Source organism: Pavona decussata, unplaced genomic scaffold (genome assembly GCF_977016875.1).
Source record: "Pavona decussata unplaced genomic scaffold, jaPavDecu1.1 SCAFFOLD_154, whole genome shotgun sequence".
In the NCBI taxonomy this organism is placed as follows: Eukaryota; Metazoa; Cnidaria; class Anthozoa; order Scleractinia; family Agariciidae; genus Pavona; species Pavona decussata.
In genome coordinates, this window is record NW_028145566.1 from 715,001 (window position 1) to 737,566 (window position 22,566).

The following is a 22,566-nucleotide window of genomic DNA, read 5'->3' on the forward strand; positions in this document are numbered from 1 at the left end:
TCTCAGCCTTCTGGTCACCTTTGTTCTAACTTCTGATCCTCGTACTTCTACTGTATGACCCTTGGCAACATGTATTCATTTTCTCTAATAACAACTCTCCCTTTTTTCAGCAAATCAACACAGCAATTCTCAGGTAAACAATATATTTTGTTCCTAATGTATTCCCTAACAAATTCATGTGGGTCTCATTAACAATTATTCCACGAATGCGCGTTGGATATGAGATGATAGATAGCCCACGAGTTGCGTAGCGCTGAGTTGGCCATAATCATCTCATATCCAACACGCACAAGTGGAATAATTGTTTTATTAAAACAATCAAGTAATATTGGTAGATCTCACTTATTTCGCTGTGCAAGGATAACCAGCAGACAATTTAATGGTCGCCATTTATCGACCATGGTATAATAGCTCATATACCATGGCCGCCAAGCCAAACAAATCCCTCCAATTGCATCATACAATGATTCCGTTTTTAATAATAGATATTATACTAGCTTAAATCAGCCAAATTGAACTAAAATAATATCCTATACAATAAATTAGAGTCTGTACATTATGCCTTAATGTTGTTTTTATTATATGTTTTTTGTGGATTACAACATTTAATTCATTTCTTCATTATTTATTTATTTATCCAGTTATTTAATAAATTCAATGTTCTTGTCATATCTTCAGATGAATCAACTCTTACAGGATACGTACATTTGATAAGTCCAGTCCAAACTTCCCACAAAAACACAGGAATAAAGTACTTCGACATGGCCCTGCAAACATCCCAAAACGAATCGGTGCGGCTAGTTTGCTATTCTCCAGAAAAAAGAACAATGTTACAACAGTCACAAGAAAAGCAACTTCCTGTAAAGATAACAAGTGCCCGAATGTCTCCAAACAAAAGGTTCTCCGCCAGAGATGAATACACAATTTCGAAGAAAGCAAAGATCATGCAAACAAGTCTTCAATTTCCATATAACAATGCTGTTAGTAATAGATATGTATCAGTCGAAGATGCTCTCAAAGCAGACTTGTATCAAACAGTAGACATAGAAGTTAAAGTGTTGCACAAGTCTCCAGTAAAGGAAACCCTGTTTCAAGGAAATTGCACAAAATGCAAGACAGATGTCATTGTTGCGGACCATACCAACTCTGCCAAATTAGTTCTCTGGGAGGATATTATTGATAAAGTTGATTCCGGCAAGAGTTACCGATTTAATAACTGTAAAATTCGCATCTTTGATGACGACAAATACATAAACACGAACGAATTTACAAAGATAACAGAAATAGAAGACATCAAGAATGTAGATTTGACATCGCCTCAAATTCAAGACCACATGATAACTGCAAAGTGTATGGGCGTGGAAATCAAAAAGAGTAGCTCCTGTATTTTGTGCAACCAAAAATTTGACGACTCTCAGTTACAACAAGAGACTATAAAATGTCAAAATTGCCACATTACAATCCTCAGCAGTGTTGTGAAAAAAAAGCTGGTGTACCAACTTCTTTTGCAAGTGGATAACAAGTTTTTGACATACACTGCTTTCAACGACAGCATCCAAAGCTTTCTAAAAAACATTGGATGCGCAACACCTGCCGCAGAATTAGACGAGAAGGAACTAACAGTAAAACTCTTAAGTGCCGGTACACAAAAAATCATGGTCGATAAAACTGCAAGAATGATCTCACATTTTCTGCCAAGGCCAAGCGAAAGTAGCCAAACAAATGGAGCAAAGAGTGAGACAGTTACAAAAACAAGTGACACAGTTACACCAGAGTAAAGGGAATAAAAAACACTTAAAGGGGAAGTATCATGGGTTTTTTGATATCTTTTGTTAAAAATGATGAAATAAGACCTTCAATCACCTGCCAAATAATTCTAGAATGACGAGAGGAACGAAATCAACTCAATTCTTGAAAGAAACAACTTGTGATCTGTTCTAGCGCATTTTGGAAACAAAAACGCGAGAACTTGAAAAACATTAGCCTAACATTTTAAGTTTCAATCCATTCCGACCTACTCTGTAATTGGCAAGGGGCACTAATCGACAGTTTTATTGCACTGGGGTGATAAGTTATAACAAACTAGACAATTATTTTTTGTTTCTATTGTCAGACAAACATTTTTTGGGTTTTGAAATGACAGTAAATTTTCGTGATACTTCCCCTTTAAGACCTAATGGTGATGAGCATCTAATTTCCCCTTACAATATAACTACTTAACCAAATCTGCAGGACATGAAAATTAAGGAAATGATCACTGATGTAAATTTTCTTGATGTTGAAACAAATTCTCCCAGCTTATGCCATAAGAAATATATGCCAACAGTGAGGAGAATATGAATCTTCAGTTGATAAATTACTGGGACTTAAAGGGTTAAGTTAAAGCAGAAAAGGGGCGATGGGTACACACGAAACAATTTCGTTCTAGACAATCCACCGTACCGATTGCAAAGAACTAGTTTACAATGAGGCCACTTTAAACTGTAACTTCAGATTTGTCAATCTGCTCAACAGAAAGCAGGCCTTGAGGAGTATAGGGGTACTTGTCGGTTCCAAAGGGGTTGGGGTATACCTCCACACCAAACTTTTTGACCAGGATTTCATCAATATGATTCAAGTATGCTGAGTGCACGTGAATACAGCCGTCATTGTTGGGGAAAATTTATGGTCTTAGCAAGGCTTTTACTATTTAGTTAATATTATTTAGTTTTATTATTTAGTTACTATTAAAGTTAAACTACTATTAAGCAGTCAGCCCCTACTTAGTGGTATCAAAGCATGTATAATACTGTAGACTGAACACCCATTAAGCGGCCATGACCACCTATTAGCCATTTTACCCCTACTAAGCGGTAACCAAGAATTTAATACATGTAGATCATGGCAAATGTTTTGATGAAGGTGATCAGAAGTAAAAGTTTAAACAGAAGTTTCAAGACGGTTGATAACAACATTCAAAACTCCCTTGTTATCACCTTGGTGCGATGAGATTGTTGTCACATAAAGGGCAATAGTCAGCAACACCTTTGTTTTTGTTTATATGCGGGAGATTGGCTATTATATTTTATTCGGAGCATGTCGAAATAAACAAAATCACTATAAAACTACTAAAGATGATGAAACATACTTTCAGGAACACAACTTACAGTTATTGTAAAGCAATAAGATTCTCGCTTTACCATGCAGTATCAATAATTTCGATGGCATCGAAACAATAAACCATAAACCATGATCAACATAAAAGATTTTAAAAAATACAGTAAAGTGTAGAGTGCATGAAATGAATGTCACTGTCACTTCAACTTTTCAGAAATATGAAAGCAGAATTTGATGAGAGATTGTAGTTGACATTTCAAGTTTCAATCCAAACCGACATTCCCTGTATCTGGCCAGAGGCACTTATCGACAATTTTATTGCACTGGGATGATAATTTTTAACAAACTTGACAATTATTTCGTTGTTTCTGCTGACAGTCAAACATTTTTGGGTTTTGAAATGACAGCAAATTTTCGTGATACTTCCCATTTAAAACTATCAGGTGCCGTAGAGTGATATGAGATTGTTTTTGTATCTCATTAAAAGCAAACCAGACACCAGTTACACAAGAGTTATATCTTGATGAGAAAACAATGCCTCATGTTTATCTTATTGCTAGCCGCATCTGCGACAGTTACACAAGGAGTTATATCTTGATGACAAAACAATGCCTCATCTTTATACTATTATTGTTAGCCGCATCTACATCAGAATATTTTTGTACATCATGAGCAGCAAATCAGACGCCACTTGCACAAGGACTTATCTCTTGATGAGAAAACAATGCCTCGTGTTAATGTTATTGTTAGCCGCATCTGAGCGTTCTGAAAAAATCCATTAAAAATTAAAGTTTGAAAAAGATATTGACAAGTCATACAAAGCTATTGTTTGGGCTGAGCCCCGACCAATTTATATCTTGCAGTATGTCAGTCATTTGTCAAATAACCTTTGCAGTCTGGGTGTGTACACTTGAGCAGCGACAACCTTAGATGAAATAGCGCTTTACAGCCAATATTCAAAAAAGGTTCTCGCCCTATGAGTACCTAAGCGTACAAGCACCCAACAATGGAAAAAAGAATGCAGTAGCTACACGCACGCATTGCGGGCCTATTTTTTATTCAATCCCGCGCTCCGATTCTTTGGTTTGTTAACATTGCCGATGATTCGTTTTCGAGTTTTTCCTTTCCAATTTCCCCTGTTCTTCATTTTCCATATTTATGTTGATTTAGTTTGGGTGGCTCGATGCTTCCTTTGCGAATTCTTGGTCAATTTTCCTTTTTCAACCTTAGCATGTTTCGCTTTCCAACTCCGTGGTTCGGCTTCGAATTATTTCTTATTTCAAGTTTGGAGTGCTTCGATTTTGAATTGCGTAATTTTTGAGGTTGTGGCGCGCAGTACAATTTCTTTTCAACATTAGTGAATACATGCTGTTCAAATACAATTATATTAACATGAAACGATCGCTTGAACATGCAAAGCCGCATGATGTCTCGTAAAACCGAACACTCTAACGGCTAAATAGAGTGCACGTGATCTGACTTCTATAATGCCGGCTATGACGAGCATATACTTGACTGTACGTTAGTAACATATAGGTTACAAAAAACGGACTGGGAATAAAAAGAAGCGAAAAAAAGAAGGCCTTAATCTATCTCTGTAGTCTTAAGTGGTATCAGGTAGGGGTAGTAGCGGTGCGGGGGTTACTGGTTGAAGAGGCGTCTCAGTGTAGCGTGTCGTGACGAGGAGAGTTTTAAAAGTGTTTGTTTTTTTGGGTGACTATTTTTTTTTTTTTTTTTTTTTTATTAACTATAGAATACTAAACTTTACTTACAATACTAACCATACCAACTTAAGATACTAACTTAAATTACAAAAAAGTAATAATAATAATAATAATAATAATAATAATTATAATAATAATAATAGTTACAATATTAAATTAAATTCTTCTACTGACAAGGTATGACTATTTTTTAGACTTACAACGAATTACAATTCACTCAAATTTACTACTAATACTATCATAATAGAAACAATACTTAAATACTTCTACTAACACTTACAATATACAGTTACACAATAGTTGCAATATTAAAATTAAATTAAAAGTTGTTACTAACGAAGTAAGAAAAAAAAAGAGACTTACAATAGGTTACAGTTGCACTTATGAATGAAAATACCACACAAAAGTTTATGTGTAATGTAATTCTTCACATTAAACTGGGGATAGTACCCACTTTTTCTTAAAGAATTTTGTGTTATTGATCTTTCTTTCGGTTTCATATTTTATGACTATTTTACTTTGAAATCCTTGGATTTTGGGTCGAATCTGGGTTCTTCTGCAGTCCCATAGAAACAGTTTCCCAATTATTATAAAATAATTCAGTAGGTTAAGTAAAGGGCATGGTTTAGTTATAATTCCAAATAAAACATCTTGAAGAGTAAGACGAATTTGCTGATTTGAGAGTTGGTGCCAGTAATCTTGAAAATCATTCCAAAACTGTCTAACAAAGGGACACTGATACAAAAGGTGGTGTAAGGTTTCAGATTCTGCCTTGCAAAACGAGCACAGATCATCCGTTTTGAAGCCTATTTTATATAATTTAGAATTTGTGTATAAAATAGAGTTGATCACTTTGAACTGAAAACCTTTTACGTATGATTCAAGCACAACAGAATGTGGCAGAGTGAAGATTTCTCTCAGCTGATCAAACGAAAAATTAAAATCATTCTGCAATTTACGAACGATATTAGGAGGCTGTGCTTTTTCGCGTGCAAGTAATGAGTAATAGTCCTTTGATTTCTTTTTTGTGACATCAAAGATGTTGTCATCAATTGAAAATAATGGAGAGGCTGTAGATGGACAGGGAGAAGTAATTTTTAAAGAAGAAGGTATTGAATGTCGAAGGCCAGCCCATTGCAAAAAGTTAGTTTTGGAAATCTTATGCGACCAGTAGCAAAAAGAGTCTTCTATATTTAAACTGAAAAGTAGATCTTGAGTAAAGATCAATCCTGCCATGAAATAATTTTTGTAGAAAACTGGTCTCTTGTCAATGCGAATTTCTTTATTATTCCAAATAACATTTTGCCAGTCTCTCTGAGAGGCAAAAGAGTCACGAAAATCTGACCACCAAGAAAGTAGTTCACAATAAAACTTAGAAGAGATTTTGTAATCCTTAATATCATAGTTACAATTTAAGAAGAAAAAACCTCCCATCGGTTCTAGCAAGTGCTGTAGGTAGGTTTTCCACGTTCCATTCTGACCTTCAAAAATACGCTTTAACCATGCCAGCCTTAAGGACTTTATCATGCAATCTAAATTGATCATTTTTAATCCACCTTCCTCGTATTCATTTATTACCGAAACACGTGTTACCTTATCCGTGCCATTCCAAAGGAATTTAAATAGCAGTTGATTCAATTGTTTCACTAATTCGTTAGGTGTAGGTAGTACCGAGCACACATAAACAAACTTTGGAATAAGGAAGGATTTGATTATTGTCACCTTACCATAGATAGATAAACCTCTTGAGGACCAAATATTAATAAGTTTTTTAATGCTATCTAATCGCTCAATAAAATTCTTTTCTTTCAGTAATTTTGGATCATACGTGAAATACACCCCCAGGGCTTTTATCGGCTCATTTGGCCATTTAATGCCTAACGGTTTTGCTTTATTTCCTTTAGAAGAGCCAATCCACAAACCCTCGGTTTTTGTGCTATTGATCTTGAGTCCTGAGATATTTTTGAATAAATCCAGTAGTTGAAAAAGTACCGTGGCTGAGTTGGTGTCAGCGAGTACTGCTGTTGTGTCATCTGCGTATTGTAACAATTTTGTCTCTTCTTTCCCAATGGTAATACCCTTTATAGCTGGATTTTGACGAATGGCAATAGCTAACGTTTCCACCGCTACAATGAAAAGATAGGGAGAAAGAGGATCACCCTGTCTGACACCTCGCTCAAGTTGAAAGGATTTTGAAGTTATGCCGTTGTTCATAATACAGCTTTGCACGTTGTTGTAGAACAGTTTTACCCAGCGAAGAAAATCAGAACCAAAATTGAAGGCTTCAATACATTTAAAAAGGAAATCCCATTCAATGCTATCAAATGCCTTTTGGAAATCAATGAAGATCATTAAGCCGGGAATGTCTTCGTTGGCAGTCCAATCCATAATGTCAAAGATGGAACGGATGGTTTCACCTATGAAACGATCTTTAATATACCCTGTTTGATTATGATGAATGATATAAGGCAAAACATTTTTCAATCTCGATGCAATTACCCTAGACAATATTTTTGCATCAACGTTCACAAGAGAAATGGGGCGCCAGTTTTCAATAAGAGAACGATCTTTTCCTTTTTTCTCAATAAGCGTGATAATCGCATGCTTTTGAGAATGGGACAACTCCCCTTTCTCAAAACATTCATTTGCACACCTTATGAAGCAATCATTGATTAAAGGCCAGAATTTTTTATAAAATTCAATTGGAATTCCATCGTTTCCTGGAGATTTGTTAGTTTGAAAGGTATCAAGAAGACGAAAACATTCCTCTGAAGTGATTTTACCTTCACAGGAGATTTTCTGTTCTTCAGAGAGTTTGGGTATATTTAAATTATTTAAAAAGGAATCGATTTCATTTTCAATATCCGGACGATTGTTTTTACTCTTGTACAAGTCGCAGTAAAATTGTTCTACCTCATTTAGTATGCAGAGTGGATTTGTTTTAATTTCGTCGTTTACATACAATTTACGTATGTGCTTCTTGACGTGATTTCTCTTTTCTAAATTTAAGAAGTACTTTGTACTCTTCTCGCCGTATTCGTGCCATCTAGCACGTGCGCGTACAATGATTCCTTTGGTTTTTTCTTCATAAAAATATTCTAGTTCTTTCTGAGCAACATCAAACAAAGTAGCATTAGAATCACTAGGGTTGCTTTCGAAAGCTTGCTTTGTTGCGTTTAGTTCATTTTGGAGTTTTGTTTCCGTTTCCTTTCTTTGCTTTGCCTTTCTACTGGAGTGACGGATAGCATGAGCTCGTATATTATATTTAACCCAGTCCCACACACACCGATCGTCGGAAAATTCTTCCCGTCCTTCTGCAATCCACACTGGAATCATTTCGGTTGTACTGTTAATATATTCTTCATCGTCTAGTAAAGAGCAATTCAACTTCCAGTAACTTGGTCCTCTACCCACATGATCAAGATTTCCGCCAATCTCTAAAAAGATCGCATCATGATCTGTTCTAATTGCTGGAATTATATCCGTCAGTTGTACCGAATCGGTTAAGTTATTCGAAATTAACCAATAGTCAAGACGACAAAAGATTCGAGGAGATTTTTTACTCCATGTGAAACTCTTAGTATCTGGGTTTTTAATTCTCCAAATATCTACTAAATCAAGTTCACTTTTCAAGCAATCGATACAGGATGTCACGGATTTTCGTTCAATGAGAATGCCACCTTTCTTATCAATAGCAGGATTTAGGGGGCAGTTAAAATCGCCTCCAATAATGATGTTACTTTCACAATCTAGATCCTCATTTTGTGCTGTAATAAGTAGTTTGTTGAGGAAGGCAACAATATCTTTATCCTTGTTTGGCGCGTATACGTTTATGAGCACATACATCTTATCTTTGATTTCAGCTTTTAGAACAATATAGCGTCCCAAAGGGTCAAAAATTTTTTGGTGTATAGTACAATCAACATCTTTCTTAATTAGAATTACAACACCACAGGAATTTGAACTGCCATGACAAGTAATGAGCTCTGCACCCCATTCGTTTTTCCACTGATTTTCTGCTGTTGCTGTAGAATGGGTTTCTTGCAGAAAAGAAATGTCTGCGCGTTTCCGGCACCAAGTAAAAATTGTTCTTCTTTTTTTAAAGTTACTTATGCCCCTTACATTTAGCGATAGTAATTTGAGCGCCTCAGTCATTTTATAATCCCAAAGGTGTTACTAATGAGACCGCAGAAGAAGGAAAAAAAGGGAAAAGTGCAAATGAAGTATTCGAAGTGGTAAATGTAAATGCAAATCCAAAAACATAGAACAGGGGACGTTGAAAGATCAAAAACAAATCAGATACGAAAAAAAATGCCTCACAGATGCAACTAAACCCGAACACTTGATAGAACAGACTCCACCTAAAAGTAAGTACAACTAACAAAAGCGAGAATGGTACGACACTAATTAAACGAGCTGAGTAAAATACAAAAAAAGGAGACACAGATACAGAAATCAAACATCTGGCGCGCATTTAGTCACTACAGCTCTCCATCTGCGTGAGCACTGCTCATTATTTCACCGTAGTAGGGAAGATTTTCTGTTTCCTTTCCTCTGTAAACTTGACCATTTATTATTAATTTGTCAACCTTGAAGAAGGCTTGTTGTTTCTCTCGCTTAGCATTTTTCAGAACCGGGTATAACTTTCCATGAATGTCATCTATTTCTTTGGGATAATCATTAGAAAGTCCAATTCCAGTATTTTTCAAATTTTTGACTGAAGACCAAACAAACTGTTTGTCTTGGTAAAAGCTGAATTTAGCAATTATTGGTCGAGGCTTGGCAGGATTAACGGAGTTTTTGCGAGTCGGCAAACGGTGGACACGCTCAAATTGGATGTCATCTACATCTTCTTTCGAGATATTCATTTTTTCTTCAAACATTGATCTTACTAATTCTTCTGTATGACTGGGTGTCTCACCTCTAATTTCCGGAAGGTTGAAGATCTTTATATTCTCTCTACGTGTGTACGCCTCCAATTTGATATTCCGGCATTTTTGCTGATGGACTTCAGCCTTCAGCTTCTTTTGATCCTCTCGGTTTACTGCTATCTGGGAGCACGTGTAGGCCACAGTAGCTTTCAATTCAGCTAGCTCTCTTCCATTAAAATCCAACGTATTTCTCAATTCCTTGTTTTCAAGTTCTACCTCTGTTAAACGGGTTTTCAGAGCTTCAAATTCGGGCAGTAAGGCCAAAAGTTGATCGATTTTGGCCTCCATTCTCTGCATGTTCATCGAGGCGTCGCAACAATGGCCGCTGTCCACGATAGATTCCTCGTCAGTTTGAGAGCCATTATCACGTTGTCTTTTACGCGTAGGCCTTCTTTCATTCGAATCCATGTTATCCAGGTCTTCATTCATAATTGCAGCAGATGTAAAGCTGAAAAAACCTCTTAGAATCGCATAGTTTCTAACATAAGTCACAGAGCAGAAAAATACACGTCCATCGCCTTCAACTACCGCTGACCCCTATACTACACGCTCCTTTTGCTATTTAAAGTACTTCAGTACAAATTTCGAATCTCGAGCCAATCAGGTTTTCAAAGCGTTCTCTCTTCGCTAACGTCTACGAACGAGATTTGTGTCAGTCGGCATGACACGTGATAATCTTAAGCACGTGCCATAAGTTTGAAAAGTAGTGCTTTCAGTCGTATTTAGCGAGTGTTGTGCCGTGTACCACGGTGTGAGGGTTTCTGTCTAACACGGAACCAACGTTTCAGAACGGTATTTTAGCATAAAACACATTTAAACTTTTCAGTTACGTTACTCTTCACGCATTCTGCATAATATCTTAACGCATGCTAAACACAAGGTGAAGAAAAAAAGGGACTCATTTTGAGGTTGGTCCAAGTTATACCTGATCAAGAACCTCATCCTCTCTTCACCAGATATAATGATCGACTAACTGTTGCCACCAATCGAGGCTCTCCAAAAATTCCCCTTAACTTTATGCTCAGAAATGAAATTCCAAAGAAATATTAATCCTACCTTACTCTGATTGGTGTTGTCACCAAGGATAGTCAGTTCAAGGAAACCTTTACTGTGGTCTGTAGGAAAAAACGAGGGAGGGGTGACTTATACCTGTCCGTCGACAAGAGTTTCAAAGGTAGACTCTCTGCGCCAGTCTTCTTTTGATTGATCCTTGTTTCCAGTGAACACCCTGATTACAAGGCCTAAACTTATAAAACTTTGTAAGCTATTCTATGACCGTCATGATTGGGGCAAGGCCCGCTTGCGGTGTCAAGGGCGGGGACCGGTGCTCCAAAGGATCTATCCCTTTCCCCCATCCCCGGCTTCCGTGTTCTGTATTTTCAAGTGTATTAAAGACAGCCAGTCAGTTAACCAGTCAATAACTTCTTTTTTATTTACCTACTATACCTTAACTTTGAGAAGCAGCACATGACATTCTACCTCATTCAGCAAAATCATAGAAAACTGGTTTTCTGGCAGCCGTAAAATTGACAAATATTTATTATGAAATAAAACTATCAAACAACTACTTCTGTTAGCTACAGTAAGTTTTATCAGTAAATCTTAATTGAACATTGTTTTAGATATTCTATGAAAGCGTTTGTTTGTGCATTTTCTCTGATAAACTTTTGCACGCAGAGTTGCCAAAAATATTTATAAATATTTACATTTTAACATCCGTATAGGTCACTGAAAAACGCTCTTCTGTTTACTTTACAGCAGCTGTTTGAAAACAACCTGTTACTTTCTTTAGCTCAAATACAAGGTTCTCATCATGAAACACCAAGTATTTCCTCCCGCTGCACCCAGGACGATTCTGGCTAGGGTCTACAGTGTGACTAAATAACAACATATAAACGGTACTTTATCTAGTGCCACTTGTCAGTTTAATTAAAATATTCATTAAAAATAGAAACAGTGACACGCAGTCGACAGTGAAAAAACTAAGGTTTAAAACATAAATTGTTTTCGACGATAAAAATTTGGTTACGGCCAACACAGGTCATTTAAACTTTCCGGACTAGCACTAAAGAGGGTTTTTAAGGAAAAAGCATAACAGAGAACGTTAATGAGGCAACTTGACATTTATACAAAATGCTTCTGTGCTCCCTGTTTCTGATAGTGGAGCTAGACATCCTTTCTTTTTAAAACGCTCAGCAAAACTTAAGCAATCTAGTGCAAAATCTATACTAATCTGTTTCTTTTAGGAAGTAAAAACTGCAATATTCAATATTTACCAAAACATCTTAGTAAAGAACGTCAAAATGTACTAACGACGAACTGAATATATCAGACAGCTCTAGTCTGAAGATCACTGCATCAACGTTGGAATTCCAAAGGATCATTAAATCAAACTTAACACATAAGTATAAAATACTTTTTGTGCCTCCTGTATTTGATAGTGACAGGTGGCATCCTTTCGTTTTACCAAAAAAAGGCTCAAAATAACCCATCAACTAACACTGAAAATCTACACTAATTTTTCCTCTTTGGAAAATGAAAACTGTAATACTCGATATGTTATCATATGTACAAACTTCATCTTCGTCGACGTTTTAAGTAAAATTACAAATCAACACACGAAGAACTGTTGGAAATATAAAGAGGAGCAGCAAAACTTAGAAGGATTAGCATCCCCTTTTGTTTTTTGCATGATTGACGATTAACAAACACATTTATTTGTGTAAGTTTGAAAAACCAATGTCTCCACCTTAATTACACCTTCTTAGACAGAAAAACAACAACTTTGACTGTTGAAATTTTGGGAACTCTAAGTGGTGGCGGTACCAAATTACAACCCAATTTTAGACCCCTAAAGGGTTGGACGATTACCCATTTTGATAAATTGTATAGGGTCACCCTTCTAGGAGAATTACGTAACAGCACTAAACTCATCACGTGATCCACGTGATTATAAATAGTCTGTTCTTGAATCTAGAGACCGTTATCAATTTCATGCTGGCCAAGCTAAAGCTGCTTGCTGACAAGCTTGCATAACTTTCCAACCAGACAATAAAGTTCAATTCTAAGTAATAGGAGTCTCAGACTGATAGTTATTGCCTTCAGTTCAAGTGATTGAGCGATCAAAGTCCTCTTTGGTTTACTGTTAGATGTACTGATGTGCTCTCGCCAAGTTCCAACTTGTCAGGTATTCCTCGGTCAAGATAAGTCACCTGCAAATGATAAACGTAATTGGTTTTAGGGCCAGAGTTACAAGCTTCTTTTTTGGACATAATCCTAGGAATTGCCCATAACTAACAAAAGGGGAAGGCATAACGATTAAAGGGACCAGGTTGTTTGTAAACGAATCATGAGTTGGTATGTTAGCAACAGTACACATATGTCCATTAGTCGACAGCCAGGATTATACAAATCAATACTACTTGTACATGAAAGCATAGAATCTAGCAAACAGCTTTACAACAGTCTGTTCTACCATCACGTCATCAGAGAAGTCAACAACTGGATTAAAAACTATGAAGTTTATCTCCTGGGTCTCCCACACGCATTAGTCAACACAAAATGAATTTCCTAAAATCTCTGGAAAAGGCTTATTAGGAATATTTAGAACTCATGTTCTTTTGTTACCTATTCCGTTGCTGGAATAAGCTAAATAAGTATGTTATTCTTTTTATTTTGCTCTCAAAAGCACAATGAACGGAAAAATTGCGTTATTTTCTCAATTGCCGTTATTCCTATGATATTCATTATCGGAATACGAATAGTCCAATAACAATGCATCTCTAGTCTCCTGTTACAGAGTCATAAGCGTTTTCAACAGAATGGGAAAGCTTTCTTAACCAATGCATTCAGCACCCGACGGTAATAATATAACTCAATAGCAAAACTAACCTTTACTTTCCGTAATCAAACGTCACGTTATCTCCAATCAGCATGAATGGCGCCCAGTCCCTCACATCAGAATAGCCGTTACTTCTCATCAACTTCATGGCCTGGTGAAGAGACTCACTGGCACTTTCCCCACGAACAAGGTGCTCATAGAAACGACTCATCAGTTCCTTTGTTGCTTCGTCTGGTATGGCCCACAGGGCCACCAACACCGAGCGTGCACCGGATCCTAAGAAAGCTCGAGCGATTCCAACAACTCCCTCCGCTTTAACATGTCCTCGTGCGCTGTGACAGCAGCTGAGTACTACAAGTTTTGCACGCAGTTGAACTCGTGAAATGTCAGCCATTGTCAATAGGTAGTCTTTCTCGGTCGCAGTCCCCGGCTTCATTGACCTTTCAGGAGAAAGGGCAATTTCTCCTCTTTCGGCGTCGCCATGAGCAGCAAAATGAATCAGACTTACAGAGTGTATGTTCTGAAGAACAGCTTCCTTGGTTGCTTCCTTCCCTAACAAAGGCTCAGCTCCGATCAGTTTTCCGATCATCTCTGCTTCCTCTTTGGCAGATGGCAAACGGGAAAGTTCCCCAAGGCATCCCTTGTAATACACGTCCCTAACGTCTGGATCGCCCACTATCAGTGCTCCGGTCTGACTGTGATAATCTGCTGGACTGTCCTGAATGAGCCCGAGAGTCGTCAAAGATGGAACAATGCGGATCCTGTAAGCCTCTGATAAGTAGTTTCCACTTTCAGCCATTAAAGCTGCAAATGGAACTTTGTACAAGACGCGATCAGGAACAATCACAAGTTCAGGTTGGTCAAGAAAGTCAGCCACAGGAGCAGTGATCATTTTGTAACGCTCGGCTAGGGTTGGAAGGAGTTCCAGGTTTTCCTCTTCTTCCTCCTCTACTGGTCGGTAAACTGTCAAGCTTCCTCCCTCGGCTGGTTCTCGTGTTGAGTCGCTGGCTTTCAGAAACGACAATGATCGATCTTCGCACTGCTCTTGATAAAGAACATTCAACCTTCTAAAGCTTTCCTCACTAAAAACCTGATCAGCATTTCTCCTCAATCCCTTGTTAACAAAACATTGGTTGACGTCTATTTTACGAAAATGTATTGGTTTATTTCCTTCAAGGACCCACAAAAACATAAATTGACCACGGTATGAAATGTATAGACAACTACAGTTACTTTCTTTCTTCAGGATCCTTTCAATATCAGCCCAAGACGGCGCATTAACTGATATTTGTTGTTGAACAGAATGCTGAACTGAGATTAAGTCTGCCAGAGCTCTGGCTCGTGCAAGTTCTAGAACACAAACAGCATCTTTTTCATTTCCACTAGCACAAAACAGTGCGCTGAGTAAATGATAGGAGTCACTGCGATTTTCTATAAGCGATATCTTAAGTTGGTCATTGCGTCCGAGAAAACTTCGCATTATCTCGCACTTGTTAATACTTGCAAAGACATTGGAAAATGTTTCATGTTGTGAACCTACATTTCCTTCTAAGATGATGTCGTATGCAAGTTGAAGGTGGCACGCTGCCTCTGCACTTATGCCACCAATCTCTCTGCTCATGTCAAGTGCCATTTGATGATACCGTTTAGCCTCAGGATGTTTACCAAGAGAACGAAACAAAGTTCCAAGGTCTCCATAACATGCAGCTTCCCCTTCTCTGTTGCCAATTTCTTTTGTTATTGCAAGTGCTTTTCTTTGGTATTCTTCAGCTTTTCCATATTCACCAAGAGATCGAGAGACTCTTCCCAGGTTTCCATAACATGAAGCTTCTCCGTCTTTGTTGCCAAGTTTCCTTTGTATTGCAAGTGCGTTGTTTAGATATTCCTTAGCCTTTGCATATTCACCACGGGAATGATACGCATTTCCCAGGTTTCCATAACATGCAGCTTCCCCTTCTCTGTCGCCAATTTCTTTTCTTATTGCAAGTGCCTTCCTTTGGTATTCTTCAGCTTTTCCATATTCACCAAGAGATTGGGAGACACTTCCCAAGTTTCCATAACTCGCGGCCTCTCCGTTTTTGTCGCCAATTTCTTTTCTTATTGCAAGTGCTTTCCTTTGGTATTCTTCAGCTTTTCCATATTCACCAAGAGATTGGGAGACTCTTCCCAGGTTTCCATAACACGCGGCCTCTCCTCCTTTGTTCCCAAGTTTTCTTTGTATTGCAAGTGCGTTGTTTAAATATTCTTCAGCCTTTGCATATTCACCACGGTAGTGATACACAGTTCCCAGGTTTCCATAACATGCAGCTTCTCCTCCTCTGTCGCCAATTTCTTTTTTTATTGCAAGTGCCTTCCTTTGGTATTCTTCAGCTTTTCTATATTCACCAAGAGATTGAGAGACACATCCCAGGTTTCCATAACACGCAGCCTCTCCGTTTTTGTCGCCAATTTCTTTTCTTATTGCCAGTGCTTTCCTTTGCAATTCTTCAGCTTTTCCATATTCACCAAAAAATAGGGAGACACTTCCCAGGTTTCCATAACACGCAGCCTCTTCTTCTTTGTTCCCAAGTTTTCTTTGCATTGCAAGTGCGTTGTTTAGATATTCTTCAGCCTTTGCATATTCACCACGAGAAAGATACACAGTTCCCAGGTTTCCATAACATGCAGCTTCCCCTTCTCTGTCGCCAATTTCTTTTCTTATTGCAAGTGCTTTCCTTTGGTATTCTTCAGCTTTTCCATATTCACTAAGACATTGAGAGACACTTCCCAGGTTTGCATAACATGCAGCTTCTCCCTTCCTGTCGCCTGTTTCTATCACGGTGCTCAGTGCTTTCTTATAAAGCCGTTTTGCTTCTTTGTATTTGCTCTGAAGTTGATATAATTGTGCCAGTTGAAAGGTTGTTCTGGCTTCTTCGGCTGTTAAGCCAAAGCCGCGAAGAAAGCTCAGAAGTTTTCTACCAACGTTTATTGCACTTATGTGATCGTTAAGAAGGTTATACGCCCGAAACAACAATGCGTATACGCATGAGTAGAGTAATCTGACCACTTGCTCCTGGTCTGTGTTGTTTAGAAGAATCAAACATTCCTGGCACAACTCAGTAGCTTGTAGAGTTCGACTTGTGTTAATAAGAAAATTGGCTACTAGTGAACCAATATGGATAATCCAGATAATTTCCTCTGTGTTGTCCATGGCGGTCTTAAATAGAAATAGAAAACAGAAGTAGTTTGGAGGTTTTATTTATACTGGAAAACCAGTGTTGGGTGGTAATCATGTTTTCTAAAACCGGGTTGTAGCGAGGTTAGTTTTATAGACCTTTTTCATAAATGGCGGCCGATAAATTATTCTTTTGTTTTCATGAAAATTAGCCCTAGTAGCCTCGTCAGCATGTGCAAAATTCAAAAGAATTTTTACTCTGAAATGAGGTTAGTAGGGCTAATTAACATATATTGAAAAGAATAATAAATCGGCCGCCATTTATGAAAAAGGTCTATTAGGGCGCAGAACTGAAGGGGTGGTGAGACCGCTACTTGGTTTTGGTGTAGAGTGAGACTGGGTCGAGCGCACTCAAGAGTAACATGGCGGCCAATGAAGTTTATGCGTTTGATGCAGAAAATGGGATACGTACAACCGAACTGCACAAAATTTACAATTCCATCATGTTAGATGAACATTTGTTTGTGATTTTTAAGCTATAGGTGTTAAACAAGGGGTTTTGATTTATGCCTGTAGCAACACCAAGGAGTATGCTTGTGTAGGCTAATTCATCAATCGGTTGATCCATTAAATGGGATAAGTGCAACGGAACGGTACACACTTTACACTTCCATCTTGTAAAATGAACATTTCGATGTGATTTTGAGGCTTTAAGTATTAAAGAAAGGGTTTTGATTTATGAATTAGCGATTTCCTTATCAAATTAATTCGAGCTTTCTTAAATTGCGAAGCTCTATGTATTTTAACGGAAAAAGTCGAACATTCCTTTCATGCAATGCGTGGAAGCAGATTGCGTAAACTTCAGACTAAATTGATGAAAGGCAAGCTTGGCTTATCCATCTTTTAAATTTTATTTAGAACTTTTCTGACATTTTGAATTAGAGACCACAGAGGTGGATATTTTATTTCTTATCCTATAGTTGAGCTCGTGACTGAAACAGTTTTGTATAAGCCCAATACATTGCTATGTTTTAGAGAGCAGTCTTAAAGAAACTTATTTGAAACTAGCCAGCCTATGGGGAAAACGAACTGAATGGACTGTTGTGTTTATATGCAGATGGGTGAGGCTAAAAGGATAGCACTCGAATAGATCGGGCTACGTTAGATAATTATTGGACTTCAGTAGCCAGACTGTCAGCTACTTGTCAACATTTTATACAATCTCCATGCTCGTGATCTGAAAATTACAGACTGCTAAACGGGCGATTACGAAAAGGATGAGTCATTCGTCCCCTTTGACTCTCAATTTGGCATGATCCATGATTATCTGTAAGCACTGTGAGATAGCAAACCAACATGCAGTACTAATTTGTTGAGAGATTCCTACCACCAGCTTTCCAGTAAGAATATCCAATTTTCCACAGGGAGTATGTTAATGTGTTATAGGGAAGCAGCTAAGAGCACAAAGGTACTGGTAACTTACCCATGCAAAGATGAATTACACAAAAACTGGAACTAAGTAGCAAGCCATCGAAGGATAAGGCTCAAAACACAGAGAGCGAAAATCAGTGTTGTTGGCACAAACACACCAGAGAGGTAGACCTGTAAAGAAAATGGGGGTGCAACTACAGTGACAAGAAAAATGCTGAAGTCGGATGCTGTCGGTGGGAGGGTTAAAGTGCGAAAAACAAACGTTTTTCCGGCAGAAAAAGAATGAAGAATTAAGAAAAATCAAGGAAAGGACAGAACCATAAATAAAAGGTGTGGGAAGCAGGAAGTTCTAACCTCTCACCTAATTACACCGTGATTCCCACACACATTGTTGATGTGGTCAAGGGAAACCTCTCATGAGCATACAACCTTTAAGTGACTATACTACATCTTTTCAGATTACCAGAACCTTTTGGCTCGATACTAGCATGCTACCGTGATGTGGACAAACAGTGAAATACAAACATATGGCATTAAGACCATTCACCGGAAATCCTTATATTTTTTTTTCTCTTCAGATGACAAACCATTTGTACACGTTTACAAGAAAAGTGAAAATTAAATTTAAAAGCTTCGCTGCTTTGGGAAGACATAAGTTTATATCAACACAGTTTACTCTATTTATAACGACCACCGTTGCGAAAGTCATTTGGTGTCCGTAACAGCGGGATTCTGCAATAGTGGGGTAAGATGAAATTGACTTGATTTCCAGTTGTAAAATGTCACAATCATCAACGTTACGAGCCAAAGAGGAAGGAATATCAACGTATGAGTCTACAAGAAGGCGCAAGTCTGTCAAGAAAATCAAAGTGGAAAAACCAACTAAAATACCACGAAAGTAATGCAACTATACAGTACAGCGGAAGAACTTTGAAGATTGGAATGAACACCTTCTGGACTTCGTGGAATGACCTAATATATTCTTCTTCTGTTTGTCGGCGAAAAAACAAAAACAAAAAAAAGAACTTAAATATGCCATTCAGTACGTCCAAGATGTCCGTTGTAACGAGAGTAAAATAATAAAACTGTTAGTTTGAGACCACAATTCCGCATTTCAAGCGCTAGTTACATGTACTTATTTCTTTGTAATTCTAGGTCGAAGATTTAGCTCCTGTCCTGTGCGGGGTGTCAGAAAGACTAGAGTTGACTGTATAGGCTATCCTTATACTAGGTGAGAGTGGCAAATTCTCTTTGTTAATGACCGTCCCATTGTTACTCATTGGTTTTCGATCAAGAAGAAGGAATGAATGAATTGTAAAAAACATCGATCACTTTGGTTATTTATCTCGCCTAATTACGTGGAATTTCTCTCGCCGGGGTGAACCGCTCAAAAAATAATTAACTTTGTACTTTTACCACAAAATCTGTTAAGATGATCATGAGAGTGTTTATTATACCTAAAAAGGGTTCACCTTCTCTTCTAGGGACAGTTTGATGCCTTTCAAACCCTAGATCGTCTTCGAAAATAATAAAAAAAATTCTACTAGCGGCAAGGCACCATGTTTTTTTTTTTTGTAACTTATTTATTTTTTTGATGATCTCATCACAGTCAAACCCTGCATCAAAGGTCACTCAAGAGCCGAGAGCCGTTTCACCACTTATTCTTTTCTGCACCCTGGTTATACAGCTATTTCAATTAACGTTGTCTGATTAAAATCAAGCTAAAAGACGAGACCGCAATGTTTTGTGGGATTATTTTTTATGTATAATTTCATCAAAATCATTCCTGCACGTGCAGGTCATTGTACTGCTAATTACAACCTATTGTTTTCTCCAGGCATGACTAATTTTGATTAATTTATTCATAAAAATCCCACGTAAACTTTCGGTCTTGTCTTTTAGCTTTATGCTTTGAACCGACAACGTTAACTGAAATAGCTGTATAATAAGTATATATATATATAAGAAAAAGTTAGTAGGATGCTGTAAATAGTATTAAAAAAGAGACAGTGAATTAAACTGCCGCCTTTTCAGTTTTACATTTGTTGGGCTTGGCACCCCTAGAATTTGCCACTCGTGCCTACAGTTTAAGGCCCGGCACCCTAAATTGTTTTCGTGTAAAATCGGACGAAAAATTGAAATATTTTTGGCACGGGTGCCCAAACATTTAGGGTTGGTGAGACTGTGAATACTGAGGTGGTCCCGGGTCCGCCCGATAGCGGGGGTGCCGTGCCCAAATTTTTCTCCTTTTGGTAACCACTATGGATCTCAGCAGTAGTAATACAAGATGGCGCCCTGCAATTTGAATTCCACTACAGAAAAGACAAAAAGTCTTTGCAGTTTATCGTGGTATGGGGAGGCAGCCGAATTGTGAGACAAGAACCCGTACAACTGGCGTTGGACACTTCGAAAACATCAAAGCAGGCGCGTAGGAGGGGGGGGGGGGGAGGGGTTCGAACGTACCCCATTTTAAGATCAATAATGGCGGAAGAAAAACTTTGAAATAAAGTTCCTGTGGTCGAAATACATCAATCAAAGAAAAATAGAGATATAAACCCGTTCTTTAGGCCTTTTGTTTTATCCTCAGTAAAAATAAAAATTGTCAAGAACCCTTGGACATTCAAAATTTTAATGACGTTTCATTTTTGGGGTAAAACCGCATCCGCCCGAAAAAGCCATAGAAAATCATGCTTCGCGATAGGTTTTGCCGCGGAGTTTGCCGTTTTGCCGTTTTGCGATGCCGTCGAAATGATCTATATAGCGTAAAAAGCTGCTGTAAAACAAAGTTGTGATTTGCCTAAAGTGGGTCTGAAAAAGCAGGAAATGAGGTTTCTGGAAACCTAGATTTTCAAAACTTTTCGGGGGAGCATGCCCCTGGGCTCCCCTGGTAAGAGCGCCTCCGCCGCTCAACAAGATTTGGGGCTCAACGAACACACCTATCCAAACCTTAGCTACGCGCCTGCAAAGGTATTTTGTCTTTTCAGTCGTTTCAAACTCTGTGTTTTTTTTCTTCAGGAAACGTCTACAGTGCGACCGATTGTATTTCAATTATGTTCCAGTTTTCAATTCTAAAACCATGACGAGTTTGTCCTGAAAATTCATTGAATGATGATTAAGGAAAAGTCGTTACTGAGATGAGTATTCTCATTTGTAAAACCAATTTGATTTTTAATTTACGCAATGAAGCAAAACAATTCTTAGAATTACAACTCTTCATCAAAACAAGAATTTCCAAGAGGTAACGTAAGCAGTATCGAAAGAGTGATTCAAGCGATACTGACAGCTCGTGTGTATTGATATTTTTCAGGAAAATTCGTGTCCCATTCTTTCCAAAGTTATTCATTAAGGACAACAACAAAAGGATACTGAGTTACTCAACCTAGAGCTGAGTAAAATCACTGCGAAAAGTAAATATTCTTGTACCTTCCCCTCGGTCACACACTTGAAGACGTGAAATAATTATTTTTATTATATATTAAACACCAATAAAATATCAGGTGAGCTTTCGCGCGAAAACATGATATCTTCCCATTCAGACATGTGAAAATAACATGTTATCTTCACACCTGGAAAGATCACCGCTGCTATGGTTACATAATAAATCGCGCCTTTTGCAATGATTTGGTATTTCATTTGTGTTTATACTGTATAATAAACAGAACATTACATGGCCGCTTGGAGATACGAAATTTCTCTTCTCGTGTTTAAAAATATTTCACTTGTTCGCTGCGCTCAACACTCGAAGAGAAATTTTGTATCTCCGCGTGGCCATGTAATATCCTCTATGAACGTATTTCTAAGAAAATCATTTGACGGTTTGATCGATTTCATTGGTTGGTAAATGGTTGGCAACAAGCTATTCACAAACGAGCATTTCACGTTGAGAAGAAGAAAAAGAAAACAATATCCTGTTGTTTCAACGCAAATTTGTGTCAATAATTATTGACACACAAATTTGCATTGAAAGAAGGATTCTACACATCAGTCGGCCCAGGATATTCCAAGCAAACTGCTTTCAGCCAAAAATTGTGACTAAAGTTAATTGCTTGTATGACTAAAAAACAAAACACAAAGAAGTCTCCGTGACAGTGCCCCTTAATGGTAAATGGTCGTAAACCTTAGTCTCTGTCTTTAAGTGGCAAAAGCAGATTTTGCAATTTTTGAGACTTGTTGACACTCATCATTTCTAAGGAATCAAAACTAGGAACTCATCCCAATGCAATGCACTAAGTTGACCTCTAGATTGCATCAACTTCTGAAATTCTATATATCCAGGACTAAAGCAGTTTTGAGTCTCCAAAGATCATGGAAGTCTATAATGCATCAACAATGTGCACACCTTTAAGCTGTAAACCAATTTATTTCAATTCCCTGCATTCCAGTGCACGT

The 22,566-nt window shown here is 37.8% G+C and overlaps 2 protein-coding genes and 1 pseudogene across 3 annotated transcripts in view; 2 read left to right on the top strand and 1 right to left on the bottom strand.

The window, feature by feature from the left end:
• LOC146466059 (uncharacterized) overlaps positions 1-1,778 on the top strand; it is a 1,980-nt gene extending 202 nt beyond the window's left edge. The window contains exons 2-3 of the mRNA XM_085127887.1: positions 111-133; positions 679-1,778. Of these exons, the coding sequence (XP_084984013.1) occupies positions 111-133; positions 679-1,778 (1,123 nt within the window). The remainder of the gene's footprint in view (positions 1-110; positions 134-678) is intronic.
• The window catches only part of LOC146466047 (uncharacterized), a 451,139-nt pseudogene that overhangs the window by 209,448 nt on the left and 219,125 nt on the right, over positions 1-22,566 (top strand).
• On the bottom strand, positions 11,205-16,816 carry LOC146466060 (uncharacterized). Of its 2 annotated transcripts, none has more exons than XM_085127820.1 (2): positions 13,649-16,816; positions 11,205-12,963 (listed from the first exon to the last, which is right to left on the bottom strand). In XM_085127820.1, exons 1-2 carry the CDS (start codon positions 16,780-16,782, stop codon positions 12,960-12,962), a joined length of 3,138 nt encoding a protein of 1,045 aa, XP_084983946.1. In that variant the 5' UTR covers positions 16,783-16,816; the 3' UTR covers positions 11,205-12,959. The 2 variants fall into 2 exon arrangements, with proteins under 2 accessions (XP_084983946.1, XP_084983945.1); XM_085127819.1 differs by having other exon boundaries at positions 13,643-16,816.